Source organism: Puntigrus tetrazona, chromosome 6 (assembly GCF_018831695.1).
Source record: "Puntigrus tetrazona isolate hp1 chromosome 6, ASM1883169v1, whole genome shotgun sequence".
Lineage (NCBI taxonomy): Eukaryota > Metazoa > Chordata > Actinopteri > Cypriniformes > Cyprinidae > Puntigrus > Puntigrus tetrazona.
Genome location: NC_056704.1, coordinates 19,393,083 through 19,412,606, shown reverse-complemented (window position 1 = coordinate 19,412,606; position 19,524 = coordinate 19,393,083). Strand labels below are relative to the sequence as shown.

Here is a 19,524-nt window from a genome sequence, read left to right as displayed (position 1 = left end):
TCATAGTCGGCGTTGGCCCTGCCTCCATCATGGTGGGTAATTTAGTTGCTGGGAAAAGAATTGCACAGGCTGCAGGCAGAGACCTGGGACTCATAGAGGACCAAGACCTGGTCAGGAAGGTAAACTGAAACTTATTGTGTATTGTGTCCTATATGAATGGAAGTAAATAGTGCAAAACATATCATTTGAAATGCATTGTGTGGTATTTTAATGCTTTCGTGTGGATGCAGCTGTGCATGTGGCCTACAATGATGGTAAGCATTGTGATCATTATGGCACAATAACATGCATGATACAATTATTTGATGTTTTAATTTGATGTTATATGTTAGATGTTATTGATGATGAACTGTGTATCTTGTCTATCTTAGCACCAGTTCCTTACAGAGGCTTTACAGTGGAGAGCTCAAACTGATCCTGACCACACGCTTTATGTACTTTTGAATGCAAAGGTAAAAAACAACAACAAAAAACATTTATACGCACAAAGAACTATAGAAGAACTACACATAATCATTTCCTTACCTGATTGTCTGATCAATAATGTACTCTGTCTGTGTCTAGGGAGTGGCAGTATGTACAGCTACATGTGTTCAGCTTCATAAAAGAGCAGAGAAGATTGCAGCCGCTCTCATGGAGAGAAGTGGTATTAACATCGGTGAAAATGTGGTGCTTTTGTATCCACCAGGTAAATCACACATAAGATACAGTGCAATCAGTTTGGATCTAGCACAGTGCTTATTCAATAAATGCACAGCTAAACAGATGGGTTTTTTGATGGGATTTAAATGTGGCATTACATTCATAAATTGGCGGACGGGACTAAACAGGAAGTGATGTAGATCTTCTTCTGCGGAGGCAGTGCTTAGCCACACTATTACCTCACTATTGTTTTGGCAGACTGGCTTCAGTATTTGCTGTTTTTATACTAACAAGAAAGTTTTGACTTACATGATGGCTTTCTAATAACCTCTTATATGTCAAAAGATCAAGGGAATTTTGGTTTCTCAGTTCGTGACCCATTTAAATGCAAAGCAGCAAAACAGTGTTATTTTGACTAAAACTATTACAATTTTAAAATAAATAAAGCTGAAATATAAATATTAGATTATTTAAAAAAAAAAAACTGTCTTTAGTTGTCTTGAAAAGCAGCTTAAATAATTAGAAGTACTAAATTGCTACAATTATATCTCAAAATATTAATGCTAAATAGGAAAAATAAGAAATTTGAATAAAATAATACAAAGAGAACTAAAAATGTAAACCCCGAAAATGTTAGCTTAAAAGCTAATTTACAGCATGAATTAATAATATAATTGTTTATAAAGAAATAATATTAAAAGCACCTGTGAAAGAAAAGTATTTAAGTATAATTTTACACAATTGTTGCTTTACATTTGAATTATGTGTGTGTGCAGGTATAGATCTGATCGCAGCATTTTATGGCTGTTTGTATGCTGGTTGTATTCCTGTCACCGTGAGGCCTCCACACCCACAGAACCTCTCTGCCACTCTGCCCACTGTCCGCATGATCATTGATGTAAGTCTTTCTGTTTGCATCAACTTGATTTAATTGTGTTTTCTTTTAACTGCTTGCTAATGAAAGCTCTTCGGCTGCAAAACTCTAACATTATATGTTTTCTTGCATCTCTTGCCTGGTTTCTTCAGGTCAGCAAGGCTGCTTGCATTCTCACTACTCAGGTTTTAACGAAGATTCTCAGATCAAAAGAAGCAGCAGCTACAGTCAACATAAAAACATGGCCCATCATAATAGACACAGGTAACACACCAGTCAGTTTTCAATACAGCTGCTGTGCAGAACGTACTGCATCTAGCTTGTAAAAGAATAGGTTCAAGTCATGATATGATATGATATTATGATATTATATGGTAATTTAGCATATACACTAGATTTAGATTTACTCTTTCATTGAAGGAACTTTTAGTTTTGTGTAACAGCTTCACTAATAATAGACTCACCACCATAATATAGTCAATTTAAGCATTTGCAAGTCTCCATGTTACATAAAATAGCATTGTTAAGCAAGCTTAAAAATGTATCCATAAGAAACACGTCCATAATTTTCCCCAGATGACTTGCCTCGCAAACGACCTCCCACAATCTACAAACCGCCCAATGCTGAGATGATAGCCTATCTGGATTTCAGTGTCTCAACCACAGGCATGCTGACAGGAGTGAAGGTGAGAGATCTTTCACATCATCTTAATGGATGTTACTTAATGACCAATCAGAGATTTTTCACCTGTATGGGATGTTATTAGACAAAAATAAAAATATCCAAAAACCACCAGTGAAAATGTAAATATAATGCAATTTTTAAATTGCAAAATGTTTTAATTTATATAATATTTCCTGTTTTTACAATGTTTTGAAGCCTACTGTAGCAAATGTCTCCCTCTTAGTTGTACTGTACATTTGAGACTCCCCTCTCTGATTGGCTGTCTGTCAGATCTCTCATGCGGCGGTGAGCGCTCTCTGTCGCTCTATAAAGCTGCAGTGTGAGCTGTATTCCTCTCGGCAGATCACCATCTGCCTCGACCCCTACTGTGGACTTGGTTTTGTGCTCTGGTGCCTTGCGAGGTAACAGATGGATACACACAAACAGTCACATACAAATGACTCATACTAACATAAAAATGAATCACAGCTTTGTGTCCTCTCATGCAATGGCTTGTTCTTTTCAGAATGGATATGATAAGGTATAATAAACCTGAATTGTGCCTGTGATTTACAGTGTATATTCAGGTCATCAGTCCATCTTGATCCCTCCTATGGAGCTGGAGAGCTCTCTGACCCTGTGGCTGGGTACACTCAGTCAGTACCGCATCAGAGACACCTTCTGCTCCTATTCGGTCATGGAGCTCTGCACCAAAGGCCTTGGTGGACAGACAGACATGCTGAAGGTACAATCACAAGCATATTTACACATGACATTAAAGGCATTGTTCACCCAAAAATGAAAATTCTACCATCATTTACCCACGATCTTGTTATTTTAAACCTGTATGGCTTTCTTTTAAACTGAAAAACTGTTTTTATATCCATGCAATCTTTTTTTGATCTTCACATGATCTTCTAATGTTCTTCTGTGTCCATCTGACTTCAGGCACGTGGTGTGAACCTGTCATGTGTGAGGAGCTGTGTGGTGGTTGCTGAGGAGCGTCCACGCTTGGCTCTCACACATTCCTTCTCCAAGCTGTTCAAAGATCTTGGACTCTCCATGCGGGCTGTCAGCACTGCTTTTGGCTCGAGAGTTAACCTGGCCATCTGCCTACAGGTATATTATCTGAACATTAATGATACATTCTCTTCTTACTGATCCATCATCTCTATATTACGAGAAAATACTTTGGTGGGAGGTTGTGGATATGTGATGTTAATTGTTTGATGTGCAGCTGATCTGTATGTTTGGTGGGTTTGTATTTTTCACAGGGTACCACGGGACCAGACCCCTCAACTGTTTATGTGGACATGAAGTCCCTCCGGCATGACCGGTAAAATAAGGACAAACACAGACAAAACAAATAGTGTATAAATAGTAAAAGTTGAATTGTGTGTTCTTAGTGATTATTTCCTGTAATAAATACTCTTTCTCCTTGCACAACATTGATGATGGTGTTTGTGATTTTTAGGGTGAGGTTAGTAGAGCGAGGAGCTCCGCAGTCGCTTCCTCTTGTGGAGTCTGGAACAGTAAGCACATTTCCACTGTTGGATTAAGCATATATGAAATAGAAAATAGCATCAATGCCTTTTCTCCCTCTTTCAGATTCTTCCTGGTGTGAGGGTGATCATAGTTAATCCAGAAACTAGAGGACCACTAGGGGACTCTCACCTGGGAGAGGTGTGTTTACTTTTTTAAACTACCTTTTAAAACACTTCCAATCATTCTGATATTATTTTATTTGTAAAGTAACAGTCATAGAAGAGTCATTTTTGGAATACAACAATTCCTTTGTCCTGCTAAGGCTGACTTTTAAATAGCAATAATAATAAAAAAATAATGTGTGGCTAATAATTTGAGAAATAAACTGTTTTTCTTTATCTATTAAAATATATTAGAATTCTTATCCGGTAATACATTTCTTTTTTTTAGATTTGGGTAAACAGTCCCCACAATGCAACAGGATACTACACTATATATGGAGAAGAAAATCTGCAAGCTGACCACTTCAACACTAAGCTGAGTTTTGGAGATCCTCAAACGCTCTGGGCTAGAACTGGATACCTGGGCTTTGTCAAGAGAACTGAACTGACAGACTCCAGTGGAGGTGAGAGAGAGAAATAAATATAGCTGACTTCATGGCAAAGTGCTCGTGAACGATCAGTAAGGGCGATATTGTGTATGTGGGATGCTAAAGTTTTAGACCACATTGAAGATCTGTTTTTTTTTTAAAACACACTAAAAACGTTTTACGATTGTAAAAAAATTAGTGTTTTCCTAGATTTTGTTCTTGCTTGTTAGATCGTCATGACGCCCTGTTTGTGGTGGGCTCCCTGGATGAGACATTAGAATTGAGAGGTTTGCGATATCATCCAATTGACATCGAAACCAGCGTATCACGTGCCCATCGCAGCATTGGTGAAAGGTAAAAAGTCCCAGTGTCACACTCTTTGCTTAATTTTCATTGTGCGTGCTGTCCATTACCTCTTATTTGTTTTTTTTCCCCTCCGCAGTGCCGTATTCACCTGGACAAATCTGCTGGTGGTGGTGGCTGAACTCTGCGGATCAGAGCAAGACGCTTTAGACCTGGTTCCTCTGGTAACCAATGTCGTATTAGAAGAGCACCATCTGATTGTGGGTGTAGTGGTTATCGTTGACCCAGGTGTCATTCCAATAAACTCCAGAGGAGAAAAGCAGCGAATGCACTTGAGAGACTCCTTCCTGGCAGATCAGCTGGACCCCATATACGTAGCGTACAATATGTGAGTTAAGTCATGGGCGATACAAAGGCTTACCAGAAAGGTGCTATGGAGCCTGGCCTTGCAACTGGGATTGGGTTCTTATAGAGACAGACTTGGCCCTGTTTTTCAGGGATAAGGTGTTACTGAACAAAAATTACAAATGAGTGAGATGACTGTTTTGGAGAAGGGATATTGTAATAGAAATTCCCTTTTTGCTCACTTCTTTTTTCCCTAGAACCCTCACCCCCCACCCCTTTTCAGTGAAACTCCACTTGCTGTCTGTCCAGCTCCTGGTCATGATTTCAATTTACTTGAATTACATAGATTTTTTTTTTCTACTCAAATGCATTCCTAATCTAGCATTGACTAGCTAGTAATTTTCTTTTAAATAAAATGAGCTTAAAGCCTCAGTTTGTAAGTTTTCACCTGGGTTGTTCGATTCTGGAATTGTTGGTTCTGATTCCAAGTTTTTGGAATCAATGGAATTGATTCCAGGAGTCAGTTCTCAGAATAAGTATAAAAGGGAGACAACGTGAATTCCTAAAAAGTGCAATATAAACTGTAACTTATAAGATTATGATTACTAGAATGAATGGTAAGAGGTCTTGATGGATGGATGAACTACAAAAGAGTTGAGTAATTATGTAGATTTAGCAATATCAGTTCTATATCTTAAATTAGTGTTGTTACAACTCTTTTGGAATGTGTGTTAATCAAGGTAATGAACAGACTCCCAAAAGCAAAGGAAGGAAGATTATCTTATTTTAGGATCTAGCATTAAATGATTCTGAATTCATTACACGTAATTGATCTGCAACCCAGCTTATTAATGGTGCTGTGTGTTACAGGGCTTTAAAAATATTTTAGGACAGCATTTGGGTAATAGGGGTACTGATATTCCCCTGGTCATTTGTCATTCATCAGATGCTTTTGTCCAAAGCAGCTTATAGTACACAGGGACAGTCCCTCCAGAGAAACCTGGGCTTAAGTGCCTTTCTCAAGGGCAGTATTGATTATAGGACATTTCTGTAATGCTCTGGTTCTTAGAATGCCCTTACCCAGGTTAAAACCGTTTCATCCACCATCGTTTCGGTTAACACACAAATGTGCTACAGAGACTGCATCCGTCAGCTCATTTTGCTCAATTTGCTTTCTGTTCTGGAATCATCATTTAGCATTTTAAATCTTACCACTGGGGCTTTAACTAACTTTCAGATATGGAGCTATTCTGGTTACAAACTTATTTTAATTTGTTTTGGTACACAATCTCACACAATCTACAGCTATATATATATATATATATATATATATATATATATATATATATATATATATATATATATATAGAACAACTACATTCCCTCAACCACCGCAGGTTCAGCATAAGGATAATCATCCCTATTATTTTTCATTATCCTTCATGCACTTTATTAGATGAATGCAGATACATTCTGTAACATGGGTTATTAATATCTGTCAACAAGGGCATATGCGTAGTATTATATAATTACTTGTATTACTGAGTAGCATTTGACTTACACAAAAAAGTTCAGGCACATACAAAAAACACACATTTTTGGGGCTTAATGCCAAGTCTAACCTCAGTACCTACATTTAGAAATCGCACATTCCTTGAGTTTACTTTTTAACGTAAAACAGTAAGACAAGAGCATTCAGCAACTGCAAACCTCATCATCACACACCAAGCCCAAACCAAACACCAACTGAGGTACGTATAGCTCTATTTTTGCTCTCATCTAAAGGTGCTTATACACATCAGGACAAGCCATTTAAACCTCTGAATGGCAAAAAAGGAATTCAGGCATCTGTACAATAAAACAAAACAACTGTAAAATAACACAACTCTGTACAAGCAAGCCCCTCGTCAACACCTAATTGTACAAAGGCATCGATTTTACATGTTTGGCAAAGGATCTTTAAAAGGACAGTTGCTGTTTCCTGTACTATAGACATTTTTACTAGGAATGACTAACTTCTTGTAAACCATAAATAATTGTAAATTACTGCTTGTGTACAGAAACTCTACTGTACTGTAAGTTAGTTGCTGTATTCTGTCAGATTTTTGGATTAATATTAACTACTGTCAACCCTTCGTAGCTGAGCGGGGGTCTGAAGTTGAAAACTTCTTGTAAATAGCTTGCTGTTTCTGTTTTGTTTTTTTTTTCTTTTCTGGTTGATCAGAAACGTGATGGGTTGAAATCTGTCTGTCATGCATTTCTATTTAGAATTCAGATTCAGAAATCTTACGGTATGTACAAGTCTTTAAGATGTAAGCATGATAAAGTCAAGCACTGAAAGACTTTTTTCAGAGTCCTTGCACAACTGATCACTACAGTATGTTAGTCAGACCTCATTCTGGGGTTGTATATGTATGCGTATGTATGGTCACCGCGTGGAAAGGTCATGTGTTTTCCACAATACTTTTTCCCAAATCAGATACACTGTCATGAAACGTTCTCTCTCATTCTCACTGTCGTTAATGGTATCAGAGCTGAGCTTATGTGATGAAAGCACAAGCGAGTGAATGAGCTTTTTACATGGGACATTCAGGGAAATAGTGCTTTCCAGGATGGAGAGGATATTCATTTATAAATATTCACTTTCATGTTTGCAATGATTTTGTTCTTTAAATAACTAAATTTTTTTGTCATTTACATAAGTGTTAACCAAGTCTTAATATGGACAAGAAACAAAACAAAGCAGAAACTTAGACAAAGTCGATTGTCCAGTTAATTGATATGTCATGCCAGCTAAGTGCTGAAGCCAAAAGATACGTTTCACACACTATGCAACCAGCTGCAGTTACAAAGGACACATCCGGCAAAGCAACGTGCACACTTAACCACTATTCAAGAAATAAAACAGATGATTTGCTTGCTATAAAATGGGAACATGCAACAGTAACTTGACTTTTGTTGTTTAGACAATGCATATTACTTTTCTGTGCTGATTACAACTTTCTGTTCAATTCTCATAGCATATTTTAATTACAAGATTAAGATATCACATTCCAGTTATAAGAATGTGATATTTGCGATTTCTGTTACTCATTCATGGATATAAATGAAAGTCATGATTATGCAAGCAAGCGTTTTCCTGCTGGTTCACATCTTTCTTTTTTGTACATTGGTTATTGTATCTGTTTTATACTCCAATGAAAAACACGAAAAAATAATAAAAGGCTTTTATTTTGCATCTCTGAAGTGTGTGTGTGTTTTTTAAATCTATCTATCTATCTATCTATCTATCTATCTATCTATCTATCTATCTATCTATCTATCTATCTATCTATCTATCTATCTATCTATCTATCTATCTATCTTTTGGTAAATGTAACCAACACAACGCTTTAATATAGCAGCTTTTTGGAGAAAAAAAGTTTCCCAGTGAAATATGTGTCATGGACAATTATTGAATTTTATAGATCACTGAAAGAAATACGTTTTTTTCCCCAAACAAATTCAACATGATTATTGGGTTTGTATCACGGGAAAATTGTTTTTAGTTTGAGAATAGTATTTGCCTAGCAGAATACAGAAATTCATAAAATTGCATTTGTTTCATTCATATCCCCAGACCCCCTGTACGTTTCAGTGATATTGACCAATCACAAAGCTCAATACAGATTTACGTAACACGTCCTTGTAGGGGGCGGTGCTTATTGCGGCCTTTAGAAAAAAAACCCTCAAGCCATCTAGATTTTTTCAATGGAAACCGCCCAGGTTTATTCTATGCATTATTAAATAATTTACTTTCCAAATTACATCTCGAATCCTGGCATCTCTGTAGACGGCGTTATTGTTTCGAGGAGCGGTTCAAAAGGATCGAAGGTAAGGCGTCGCTTTTGTTCTGTACTCTTCCTCGTCTGTCGCTGCAGTCATGGCGCCCGTCCGCTCGGTTGTAGCACTCGTTACGGGAAGGTGTTTTAATGGCTCCCCGTATCGCTGACGTCTGTTGACGCGGGCATTTGCGTGCCAGTGACTCGCTTGGAACTTTCTGCAGAGCGCGGCATAAAGTCGCCCACAGGCTTCCCAACACACGGCGGCGGTTTGCTTTATTTAGAGATGCGCTTTTTATCAGGATCTCGTGGGGGAATAAGACTTTAAGACGCTGACACTCGTTAAATATTTGCAACATCGCTGGAAAAAAAACTAGCTGTTTCTAGTGATGGAGCTTTTGTGTAACGTTGGTAGAGACGATCACGCTTATAAATCCCGACCAAATCTTATGTCTTTTGACAGATAATTGCTGAAATGAAATACTAGGCTGTTATCTTTTTTTTTTTTTATTTAGCATGTTAGCTATATAAAAGCTGTAGCCCTTTAGTGTTGAAAGCGGACTTTTAACGGACAGTGTGGTAGAAAATGTTGAATCAACAGGTCGGTGTAGATAGCAATGTCATTATGGCTCTATTAAAATAGAAATTATCCTCATATTACTTATTTTTTCGAGGACTGTGCGTATTTGAAGGGCGTTATTTAGCATCCGGTTCTGCATGAAGTGCTGTTAATAACAACACAAAGCAGCTCCATCTGATTTACTATTACAGGACGAGTTGTGTCTTTCTTGTTTTGTATTATTGCGCTAACGTGGTTTTACTAGATACAAATCATAAGTGAGGTTCAGCAAAAATGCGTAGAAAGCAACCCACAAGGACAGTGTAAGTGTGTGTGGTGAAGCTGAAGGCACTGACTCAGGCTTGGGGTGAATTGGAAATGGTGACTAAATCAAGGCTTTTGACTGTTAACCTGGCCTGAGCACAGAGCTATGTCAGTATACACACACACACACACAGACACACACAGAGAGAGAGACAGACACAGACCATCCTGTAAGCACATAGAAAAACAGCCTGTGTTCTTCAGTATTCTTATGTTTGCTGTCAGTTTGCAAAATTGTACATAATTAGTACATAGTTTTTCTGCCCTTTGGTTCATATTTGTTTGTCCTAAAAATCATCTCTTTGAACTGTTAGTTGAAATATTATGAAAATATGAAATATTAACACATACGTGTATGTATTTGTGTGTATGTGTATTAAGATTATTATATCAAACATTTCATGGTTATTTGCAAGATCACATGTGAAATATTTCGGAAATGTGAGGAAAGTGTGGTTACAGAAGTAATCTGAAAATTAACATTAAGTATTAAAAAAATTAACTTTTTTATTTATTTTTTTAATTACTATTTGCTCTTAATATTACCGGTTATAAATTGCTTTAAACAGTACATTCTACTAATTAAAAAAAGAGGAAATCTAAAAACTGCGGAAGCTCTGTCTATAAATACTGGTCATGGAAAGCATCACGTATACATTAAATATTGACCAAAATCTGTCTCATTGTTGATCTGCAGTGGCAATGGAGGAGGTCCAGCAGAATAACAGTAATGGCTCTGATCAAACTATTGCCATCCCCACAACCATAACTGCCTCTCACATATCACAGATAGCACAGGTACTGTTTATGTATGTACTTCTGTACACACATTTTCCTGATGCATATACAGACTGAGCATTTGTTTTAAAAGGCAATAAATGACTTGTATCATGTTATGATTATCATGTACAAAGATGTCTCTGGGTGGGAATCCAGTGGCTGTGGTTCAGCTGCCCAGTGGTCAGTTCCAGGTTCAAGGTGTGATTCAGTCAGCGCAGTCATCGGTTATCCAGTCTCCACCAGCACAAGCACAGGTAGAGTGACCTTAAACTTCCTGATCTTTAAAACTGAATGCTTTTACTTTAGGTTAAAATCAATGACGTGCTTCCCCTTAAACAATGTCTCCTATTAGGGCCAAGGATCTGACAGTGATGATTCTCAGGAATCAAGTGACAGCGGGGCATCTAACCAGAAGTCAAGAGATATCTTGGCTCGGCGCCCATCCTACAGGTAAAAAGCCCTGGGGACGGGGCCTAAAAATTACACCGATTCGTTAATTGCTTCTGAAGCTGGTATCCTACTAGCCGTCATTTGCATAGTTGTTGGAGAACCAGAGGAATTGCTGAGTAGCAAGTTTGCATTTATCAGAGGCAGTCGGTGAGGCCATGGCCATCAAACAGCTTCGCCCACTGAAGAACTGGATCTGCTCCAAAATATTCCCTCAGTAAACGCGCAGCTCACAAAAATCATTATTATTCATGGTGATTGTGTAACCAAGCAGTTTCTCCCATGCAAGGTTCTCCTGCACTTTAATTACTAATAACAAAAGACATTTTCAGGGAAAGTGGCCATGTAACTTTTTTTATCTGAGTGAAATGGCTTCTCGAATTAGAAAAAAATACTGCATACAGTATGATTTTTGTTCTTCTGGAATTTGTAGAGATTGCAACATTTGCAAACAATGATACGTGAAAGTGACAGGTTGCTGGAGATTGTTGCCTAGCCGTTGTTATGAAGGGGGAAGTTAATGATGTAACGCATAAATCATTTATCATAATAATAAAAATAAAAATTGTAAATTTTTGTATAATCGTTTTTATGATTATAGTGCTGGCACTGGATTTTTGTTCTTGTTTTGGAAAAACTTTGACAAAATCACAAAGAAATGTAATTACATCACTATTTACAGTCGTCTTTCACAGTCATCTTTATGTAGAATGAGGGAATCAACATATTTCACTCGTTAAAAAAAGCTTTGTTCATTTTAGGTTTTTCTTCTGGATTTTCTTGTGCTTTATTTCATGTGTCTTAAATTTAAACACAAACAAAATGTTAGTGAGTGTAAAGAAAACTCAGGCACATCTCTGGCACAGAACCAACCGTTTAGGCACTACACAAAAACGTTTTGTTCCTTTTTTGTGTTTCAGGAAGATTCTAAACGATCTATCAGCTGAGGAAGTGGCGACTCAAAACGAGGGAGAAGAGGACGGCTCCACCTCCTCTGCCATAACAAGCGTTTCACTCCCTACCCCGATCTACCAGACAAGCACTGGCCAATACAGTAAGCCAAGCCAACATATTTGAATACTATACTAGGTTTTGCAAGATACTGAATGCAACGTGTGGTAACTTCCTATGTATTTTGCAACAGAAATGAAGCCAGTGGTTGCCTAAGACTTGCAATTTATTTATATAAGCTTGATAGTTTTTTACTAGAGCGCAGCTGTAATAAGCAATTGCGTTATATTATTCCATGATCCACCCATCGGTTTCTTTTGCCTCTTTGCAGTTGCGATTTCATCCAATGGATCTCTGCAACTGGCCAGTGCTGGTTCAGAAGGTGTGCAAGGCCTGCAGACTCTCACCATGACCAACTCGAACCCAAGTCAGCCAACTATCCTGCAATATGCTCAGACTGCTGACGGACAACAGATTCTGTTGCCTAGTAACCAAGTGGTGCTCCAAGGTTAGCGCACAAATGCAAAACAACCTTTTCGTTTGACAATCAGCTGCTATTGTTGCTTTAGTACATGTGGGACACACTCTGTGATACTGTGTTATAGGTGCAGGGGGAGAAATGCAAGCTTATCAGATCCGCTCTTCTTCCTCCTCGCTGCCTCAGACCGTCGTCATGACATCACCCGTTATCAGCTCTCAGGGCAAAAGCGATGACCCGCAAATGAAGAGAGAGATACGCCTGGCAAAGAACAGGTGCGTGTATTTGAGCGAGGAAGGGCTGGTTTGTTTAGCCTGATGAAGTTGGTCGGTGATCTGTAATATCCTGTGGCTGTTTCCGTATGGGATGTTTTTTATTGCATTGTAATTGCGAATCTGTGCGTGCAGGGAGGCAGCCAGAGAGTGCCGCAGAAAGAAAAAGGAGTACGTGAAGTGTTTGGAGAACCGTGTGGCGGTCCTGGAGAATCAGAACAAGACTCTTATCGAGGAGCTCAAGACATTAAAGGACCTGTACTGTGTTAAAACTGGCTAGTGGGACATCTGTCCAATCATGCTAATGGGACTTTGCTGGCAGACCTGTCTGCCTACGTGCTTATACAAACACAGACACAGGGACTTTTTTTTGGCATGGGGGATGCATTTAATCCTCATGTCAAATGCTTGTTTTTATACAACTCATTTTTAACTAATAGCCTAAGAACGATTGACCAGAAACAACAGCAACTGTTATGCTTTTCAGGATAGATGGAAAGAGGGATATGCTTTTCCATTAACATATTTTTATTTGCAGTCAACAGATGTTTATATTTGTGTAAGTATCTTTACATTCATCGGCATGTCTACACTGGGAGATCTCGCTTTATTCTTGACCCATTTGGTTTCCAGGGAATATTGAATGTTAATTTTATTGAAGCGCTAGCTGAATTATGCTAAATCCAGATAGAAGACTGGTATTTTTACACCTTATCTCAGATACGCTTGTATGTATGAAAATTGTGACTCGATTGTGTTTTTCATGAAGTCATGCAGCTGTCCTTTGCATTTTTGCTATTTCCCCCTTCTTAGGACACTCTATTCTTATCCCCATTCCGTATTTTATTTTGCCGAGTTTTAGTGAGATGTTTTCTACAGAGACTGAGCAGAATTTAAGGTGAGGACTTTCGGCTTTACTATAATGGGTAACACGAAACGGTGGTAAGCCTTATTCTGGATTAATAGACTAATATTGTAGAATTCAAACCCATGCCCTTTCTAGTCCAGGTCTTTGTAATGTCTGATTGGTCTTTAAGCCATATACACACTTGGGTTGGGACCGTTGTCGGATTTAGCAGAGTAATAGGCCTGAAGCTTATCACTGTTTATAAGCCAAGCTGTTACAAGACAATCGAATCAGGGAGTATACGAGGAAAAAAAAACAATGTCACTTGTTTTTGCTAAAGTGAATCTAAATAAATATTTTTCCAGCCTTTGTTTTTCTCCTCTTCAGTGTTGCTTGCCCGCTTTGTGGCTCAGAGGCCCTGGGAAATCTCCACTCAGCATATTTAAGAATTCATAATAAAAGATTTAGACTTTTTTAGTAAATTCCATAATTACTTTAAAAATGAATTTACAGGCATAGAAGTACAAAACAATATAATCAAAGTCATACTTTAATTCAGTTTAAATTGAATTAGTTATTAGAGAATGCAAGATGGTCTTTTGAGTATTTGGCAAATGCCATAGACTAGCATTATAACAAGCATGGAAGTAGAAAGGAAAAAGGTTATTAAGGTATAACTAATTTCTTTTGAAAGTGTAACTTTACATGACATGCACTCTTATAATCACTAGGCGGCAGTATGGCTCTTCATTAACCATTCACAAATGCAATCTTCAATCTTGCGTTCATTTCCAAAAGCATTTTTAATATAGATTTATGCATTTTGTTGTGCTGGTGCTTTTGTATTTAATAGTGCTGTGTTTTACAGACAGGATACTCAAACTAAAACTTATTTTATACATTCAATAGAAATTGCTCTTTCATACAAACATTTAAAAGTATAGTGGAATAAGGATTACTTAAAGAAACCGTGCTTGAGAAAGGTTTTTCCTTCTGCAAAATTCATATTCATCATTTGACTGCATAACCAACAATGTGTGGTTTGAGCATAAAAAATAAAGGAGCTTGGATGTGGCATAGCTGAAGGTCGGAGAAGCCTGCTGCCTCGAGGTGCTTCCAAGTGGGACGGGTTGTATCACAACCATCGTTCATATAGTACCTGACAAGTATACAAATACACGATGGCTATAAACTTACGTACAGTACATTTATGGGAGTTCCTATTCCATAGAAATCATGTGCTTTGTTACTAGTACTCATCACTGTGTTCAACGTATAAATTTAAGGTGTATACACACACAGTCAACATTTTAAACGGATCAAAACCTTTCATCAAAATTGACCAAAAACAAAGGCTTTTCTTGGCAAAAATATTCACTTTTTTGTTGACTACTGTATGTGTGTTTTATTTATTTATTTATATATATATATATATATATATATATATATATATATATATATATAATTTTTTTTACTCTACCTGGAGATAAATACCTTAAAACTTTTACCATTAGTTATTATAATAATAAAATACTTTTGATAACTTTAGGATTGTTTATATATACACATTACCAGAAAGGCTGAAAAACACGTTGGAAAAAGTAACTCCAAGTTGAAGGATCAGACATCACATGTTCAAGAAAGAATAATGCTCCCCCCTAAAGAAAATACGGAATGTCCATTTCTCAAAAACTTTGTATTTGAAATACGGTTATTTGAAATTGTATTTAAAGCACTTGGAAACACTTATCTGTATTAGAAATTATGATAACACCAAGTATGTTGTCTTTCCACCTGAGCACAGACTGTCGTAAACTTACAGGCCTCAGAACTCTCTTTGCTTCTTGCAGAACCTTCCGTGTATCCTGGACCGAGCACAGAACCAGCGTGCACACCACAACATCCACAGAGCCGTCCCCCACAGCCTTTAGATTCTCCCCCGAAGCCACGATGAAGCTGTCATAAACGAGGTGATCGTTCTTCGCCATACTTTTCTCCAGGTACTTTTGGAAATGCGGGTTTGGGTCGATGCACGTGATCCTGCAGCCCGTCGGATAGTGCTCGAAGTTCGCCCCGGATCCGCAGCCCAGCTCCAGGATGCGCAGAGAGCCTTTCTGCGGGAAGAATTTGTCCAGGTTTCGAAATAGCTCTGCTTTCTTTTCCTTCATCATTTCATTGTACGCTAAAGTGAAATTATATACGAACCGAGGAAAGACGCGTTTGTAGAAAGACAGAAGTCCAGCCAACTCTGCAACGTAAAGTGGTAGAGTGAGGACTTTGACAAAAAAAACGCAAGTGTTCATAAACAGAGTCATTTGAAAAACTAAAGGCCCGGTATATTTAACTTTCCGTACGTGCACTGTCCGCGCAGTGTCAAAAAACCGCCTGCAGACGGGGTGCGCGGCTGTCAGCGAGTCGTCCTAATGGCGGAAATGACGCAAAGAGGCTGTAACCGTTCACTTTCCGCAAGTTCGTCACGTCAATTTGGCCTAAAACCACAAATCTGCAGTGTTGCAGCAAAGTAAAATTTATAGCATATTTTTACATTTAAGATGGACTTTTATTATCGATGGATTTATTGTTTTTATTACAATTTATGTTTTGATGTTATGTTTAATGTATTCAATTTATAATTCTGACCCAACATACTATGATGTAATATTTCGGCCGTCCCATCGTTGTTGCAAAGTCCGTGTTTGTCGCGCAGAATTGGTCTAACGCAAAACTATTTCCGCGGATTAAAGCGACCCCAATAATGTAATATTTTGCCCCTGTAATGCGAGTTTTATCAGGGAAACCCCGCTACAAACGTGTATGTTATCCCAACGGAACGCTTTTTTTAACCTGGAATCACTGGTCTAGTTTTAACTAGCAATAAAGAGTTTTGCTTTGAAAACCTGGCAACCTATCGTTATCGATATCAACCTAGGGTTATCGGCTGCGATTGCGACTGTCGCTCGAGTCTATCTGTGCTCACTTTTGTCTCAGTTTACTTCACTTCAAAACAAGGCCAGGAATAGATTACATTACAGTCGTTATTCCGCACTAAATATTTTTCCCCGATACGAAGCCTTAAACAACCATTTTTACAACGTAGCTGTAAAAATTAGTCCAGCCAAGCGATTACGTTACCTCGAACGAGACGCTTCAACGTTGCTAGTTGTTGCTAACAATTAGCTAGATGTTAAAGGCACAAAAAAACACATATAACAAATATTATTTCAGAATTTAACGAGATTGAACGTAGCCTTAATGTATTGCCTTAAAGTTCATCTCATATGGAGAGGTAAACATAGCAAAATAGTAATTACAATACATACAAAATACCTGTACACTTATTGACGTTTAAATTACAACTAGTAGCCTATTGTGGCTAAAAACAATTTTTTTTAAATTATTTTATTAATGTCAACAATACCTGACATAAAGTGTACAAATGCTTTTCTTCATGTTGTTCACTCTTTGCTGATATAACACACTAAACCGCCACGCTATATAACTATTAAAAACATGGTGAACAACTTGAGTGATTTCTAACACATCAGCTGTCTGGGCTTATTGAGAGTCTAGTGTCAACTCCACATTATAAGTTTTACATTGTTGGTGAAATCTGACCAGTCAACATTTTTGATGCAACTAATATAATCCAATCAGAGCAGTACTTTTTTTTTTCTTTTTTAATTTTAAGCTCCATTTGAATGAGTCTCTTTTTTTTTCAAAAAAAAAAACTCCACTCACATGATCTGACAGGAGATGCAAGGTTAGCTTATGAAGTGATGTTGGTCAATGTCTGGGAAACTTCTTGGTTGACACATTAAAAAGATTGCCATATTCACTTAGCTAGAAGAAAAGAGCCATATTTACCTCACATTTAAAAAATATAACTTTATTGATGTGTATATATATGTATATATTCCCACAGGACAACATGAACATATCAAGTCATTTTAAAAATGGTTGTTTTCCAGACAAAACCATTAAAATAATCTGTACTAAAAATACATTTTTCTGATTTATACTTTTTAAGAGTACAATCTGCTTAACAAAGTAATAATAATAGTCAGAAGTATTGAGGAAAAAACTGTTAATGTAAAGATGGAGAATGCAAAGTGATCTTTTTGAGCATTTGTGCACTTTTTAAACTATATAACAAAACTATACAGTATGAAGTGATTAATTCCTCCTAACCACGGGATGGCAGTATGGCTCCTTTCATGCAATACCACAACCTCTCAAAAGCTTGCCTGCTTTTATCTCCAGAAACCTTTTTACATAGATACGTTTTTTGTTGTTTTATCTGCTGGTATTTTTGTACTTCCTTTTTAATAGTAATGTGTTTTACAAATAGGATATTCATTGGGGTTGGGCAAAATTCATTTGCATTATTTGACTGCATAACCTGCAATGTGTGGTTTGATCATAAAAAATAAAGGAGCTTGGATGTGGCGTAGCTGAAGGTCGGAGAAGCCTGCTGCTTCGAGGTGCTTCCAAGTGGGACGGGTTGTATCACAACCATCGCCAAAGTAGTACCTGACAAATAGTGCATTTGTTAAAAGTATTCCAGTATTTCATCATTATGTAAAATTTTTAAGAGTACTGTTTCAAAGTAAAAGCAAAAAAGAGTTACTTTTAAAGTCTGTTAGCTTTAGATTTAAGAAAATATATGAAATGTACCCTCATTTTATTTACCTTAGCTTGAAATAAACAACTATTCTTATTGAAGTTATTAGAAAGCCATAAAATGCAATGGTGATTTTATAAATACTGCATGTTTTTATATTACCAGAATGGTTGAAAAACATGTTGAAAGAAGTAAATCCAGCTTGAGGGGTCAGACACCACATGTTCAAGGAAGAAAAATGCACCTCCCTGAAGAAAAAGAAATAAACAATATATACATTATATTTCTCAAACCCTATATTCGAATATGTGTTGTTTAGCTTAAAATGTCAAACAGTAGCCTAACCTGTATGGTGACATCTCCCCTAAAAAACAAACAGCTGTTTCACAGCAAAAGGTGGTCTACGTGTAGTTACGTAATGCTGTTACCTTTCATCTCAAATAAACTTAACGTAATCAATAGGTACTCTGAGGCCAAATGGCTTGGGAGAGATAAGAAACCATAAAATACCATCAAAAAAATTAAAATAATGGACTTCCACCAGTTGAGCACAGACTGTCGTAAACTTACAGGCCTCAGAACTCTCTTTGCTTCTTGCAGAACCTTCCGTGTATCCTGGACCGAGCACAGAACCAGCGTGCACACCACAACATCCACAGAGCCGTCCCCCACAGCCTTTAGATTCTCCCCCGAAGCCACGATGAAGCTGTCATAAACGAGGTGATCGTTCTTCGCCATACTTTTCTCCAGGTACTTTTGGAAATGCGGGTTTGGGTCGATGCACGTGATCCTGCAGCCCGTCGGATAGTGCTCGAAGTTCGCCCCGGATCCGCAGCCCAGCTCCAGGATGCGCAGAGAGCCTTTCTGCGGGAAGAATTTGTCCAGGTTTCGAAATAGCTCCCTTTTGCTGTCGTTCATTTTGTCGTTGTAGGAGAACGAGACTTTATAGACGATTAGAGGAAAGACGCGTTTGTAAAAAGACATAAGTCCAATCACCTCCGCAATGTGCAGCGGTAGAGTGAGGACTTTGACTAATAGAGCGCAAGCGTTCATAAACAGCATCATTTTGACGATAAATGTGGAACACTAATAGCTACATCAGATAGACGTGAAGAGGGGAGTAGCTTTTATGAGCAGCCGCGCACCTTGTGACAACTGACCAATCAGCGACCGCGTTTTTGACGGCAGGCAGTACTCCAGTCTGTCGCTAGATGGCGTCCGTGTATTATAAAAGCGTGCACACTCTTTCAAAGACTTAGACCTGATAAAAGCTTGTTCTACGCGGAGCAGGATTTCAAATGTTTCAAATTAACATTTTTTTTTTGAAAAATGAAAAACGTAACATTTACATAAGAATAATTATAAACAAATAAGAAAACAAAAACATAGCTCACGCTCAGTTGCAATAAGTATTATAAAGTGCCAGAGTGACTAAAGATTGTATCAGAGTATTTCATACATAAAGTATTTTAAACACGTCACAGATTGTTTTCTTTTTAACCGTTTTATTGAAGATGGAAAT

At 37.7% G+C, this 19,524-nt stretch overlaps 4 protein-coding genes across 9 annotated transcripts in view; 2 read left to right on the top strand and 2 right to left on the bottom strand.

Moving 5' to 3' along the window:
• The window catches only part of dip2bb (disco-interacting protein 2 homolog Bb), a 29,747-nt gene extending 21,607 nt beyond the window's left edge, over positions 1-8,140 (top strand). For 2 of the 4 annotated variants that reach the window (XM_043241075.1, XM_043241074.1), the window contains 16 exons: positions 7-119; positions 231-254; positions 372-452; positions 565-688; positions 1,419-1,540; positions 1,669-1,780; positions 2,093-2,202; positions 2,472-2,602; positions 2,757-2,925; positions 3,129-3,299; positions 3,455-3,516; positions 3,655-3,712; positions 3,789-3,863; positions 4,116-4,290; positions 4,485-4,608; positions 4,697-8,140. In XM_043241075.1, the coding sequence (XP_043097010.1) occupies positions 7-119; positions 231-254; positions 372-452; positions 565-688; positions 1,419-1,540; positions 1,669-1,780; positions 2,093-2,202; positions 2,472-2,602; positions 2,757-2,925; positions 3,129-3,299; positions 3,455-3,516; positions 3,655-3,712; positions 3,789-3,863; positions 4,116-4,290; positions 4,485-4,608; positions 4,697-4,949 (1,904 nt within the window). In that variant the 3' untranslated portion in view covers positions 4,950-8,140. The remainder of the gene's footprint in view (positions 1-6; positions 120-230; positions 255-371; positions 453-564; positions 689-1,418; positions 1,541-1,668; positions 1,781-2,092; positions 2,203-2,471; positions 2,603-2,756; positions 2,926-3,128; positions 3,300-3,454; positions 3,517-3,654; positions 3,713-3,788; positions 3,864-4,115; positions 4,291-4,484; positions 4,609-4,696) is intronic. The other 2 variants (XM_043241078.1, XM_043241077.1) reach the window with 1 other exon arrangement.
• A 453-nt stretch (positions 8,141-8,593) lies between these two features.
• Positions 8,594-13,751, top strand: atf1 (activating transcription factor 1). 2 transcript variants are annotated; one of them, XM_043241080.1, is made up of 8 exons: positions 8,594-8,775; positions 10,304-10,404; positions 10,521-10,640; positions 10,739-10,836; positions 11,754-11,887; positions 12,116-12,292; positions 12,390-12,537; positions 12,670-13,751. In XM_043241080.1, exons 2-8 carry the CDS (start codon positions 10,309-10,311, stop codon positions 12,812-12,814), a joined length of 918 nt encoding a protein of 305 aa, XP_043097015.1. In that variant the 5' UTR covers positions 8,594-8,775; positions 10,304-10,308; the 3' UTR covers positions 12,815-13,751. The 2 variants fall into 2 exon arrangements, with proteins under 2 accessions (XP_043097015.1, XP_043097016.1); XM_043241081.1 differs by lacking the exon at positions 10,304-10,404.
• A 414-nt stretch (positions 13,752-14,165) lies between these two features.
• On the bottom strand, positions 14,166-15,970 carry LOC122346461 (methyltransferase-like protein 7A). 2 transcript variants are annotated; one of them, XM_043241084.1, is made up of 4 exons: positions 15,736-15,944; positions 15,202-15,629; positions 14,954-15,039; positions 14,166-14,540 (listed from the first exon to the last, which is right to left on the bottom strand). In XM_043241084.1, the coding sequence occupies exons 2-4, from the start codon at positions 15,550-15,552 to the stop codon at positions 14,393-14,395; spliced, it is 585 nt and encodes a 194-aa protein (XP_043097019.1). In that variant the 5' UTR covers positions 15,553-15,629; positions 15,736-15,944; the 3' UTR covers positions 14,166-14,392. The 2 variants fall into 2 exon arrangements, with proteins under 2 accessions (XP_043097019.1, XP_043097018.1); XM_043241083.1 differs by having other exon boundaries at positions 15,202-15,970.
• Positions 15,971-17,251: 1,281 nt separating this feature from the next.
• LOC122346460 (methyltransferase-like protein 7A) lies at positions 17,252-19,155 on the bottom strand. The gene is made up of 3 exons (XM_043241082.1): positions 18,573-19,155; positions 18,165-18,250; positions 17,252-17,911 (listed from the first exon to the last, which is right to left on the bottom strand). The coding sequence occupies exons 1-3, from the start codon at positions 19,065-19,067 to the stop codon at positions 17,764-17,766; spliced, it is 729 nt and encodes a 242-aa protein (XP_043097017.1). The 5' UTR covers positions 19,068-19,155; the 3' UTR covers positions 17,252-17,763.
• Between the last annotated feature and the right edge of the window lie 369 nt (positions 19,156-19,524).

Excerpts from the sequence above, each read along its gene's own strand:
- atf1 (XM_043241080.1), top strand. The coding sequence starts at position 10,309 with ATGGAGGAGGTCCAGCAGAATAACAGTAATGGCTCTGATCAAACTATT. Across the intron at positions 10,641-10,738 it reads CTCCACCAGCACAAGCACAG|GGCCAAGGATCTGACAGTGA; the intron begins GTAGAGTGACCT and ends GTCTCCTATTAG. Across the intron at positions 10,837-11,753 it reads GCTCGGCGCCCATCCTACAG|GAAGATTCTAAACGATCTAT; the intron begins GTAAAAAGCCCT and ends TTTGTGTTTCAG.
- LOC122346461 (XM_043241083.1), bottom strand. The coding sequence starts at position 15,696 with ATGACTCTGTTTATGAACACTTGCGTTTTTTTTGTCAAAGTCCTCACT. Across the intron at positions 15,040-15,201 it reads CAAAGAGAGTTCTGAGGCCT|GGGGGAGCATTATTCTTTCT; the intron begins GTAAGTTTACGA and ends TATTTTCTTTAG. Across the intron at positions 14,541-14,953 it reads CGTGTTTTTCAGCCTTTCTG|GTACTATATGAACGATGGTT; the intron begins GTAATGTGTATA and ends TATACTTGTCAG.
- LOC122346460 (XM_043241082.1), bottom strand. The coding sequence starts at position 19,067 with ATGATGCTGTTTATGAACGCTTGCGCTCTATTAGTCAAAGTCCTCACT. Across the intron at positions 18,251-18,572 it reads CAAAGAGAGTTCTGAGGCCT|GGAGGTGCATTTTTCTTCCT; the intron begins GTAAGTTTACGA and ends CTTTTTCTTCAG. Across the intron at positions 17,912-18,164 it reads CATGTTTTTCAACCATTCTG|GTACTACTTTGGCGATGGTT; the intron begins GTAATATAAAAA and ends ACTATTTGTCAG.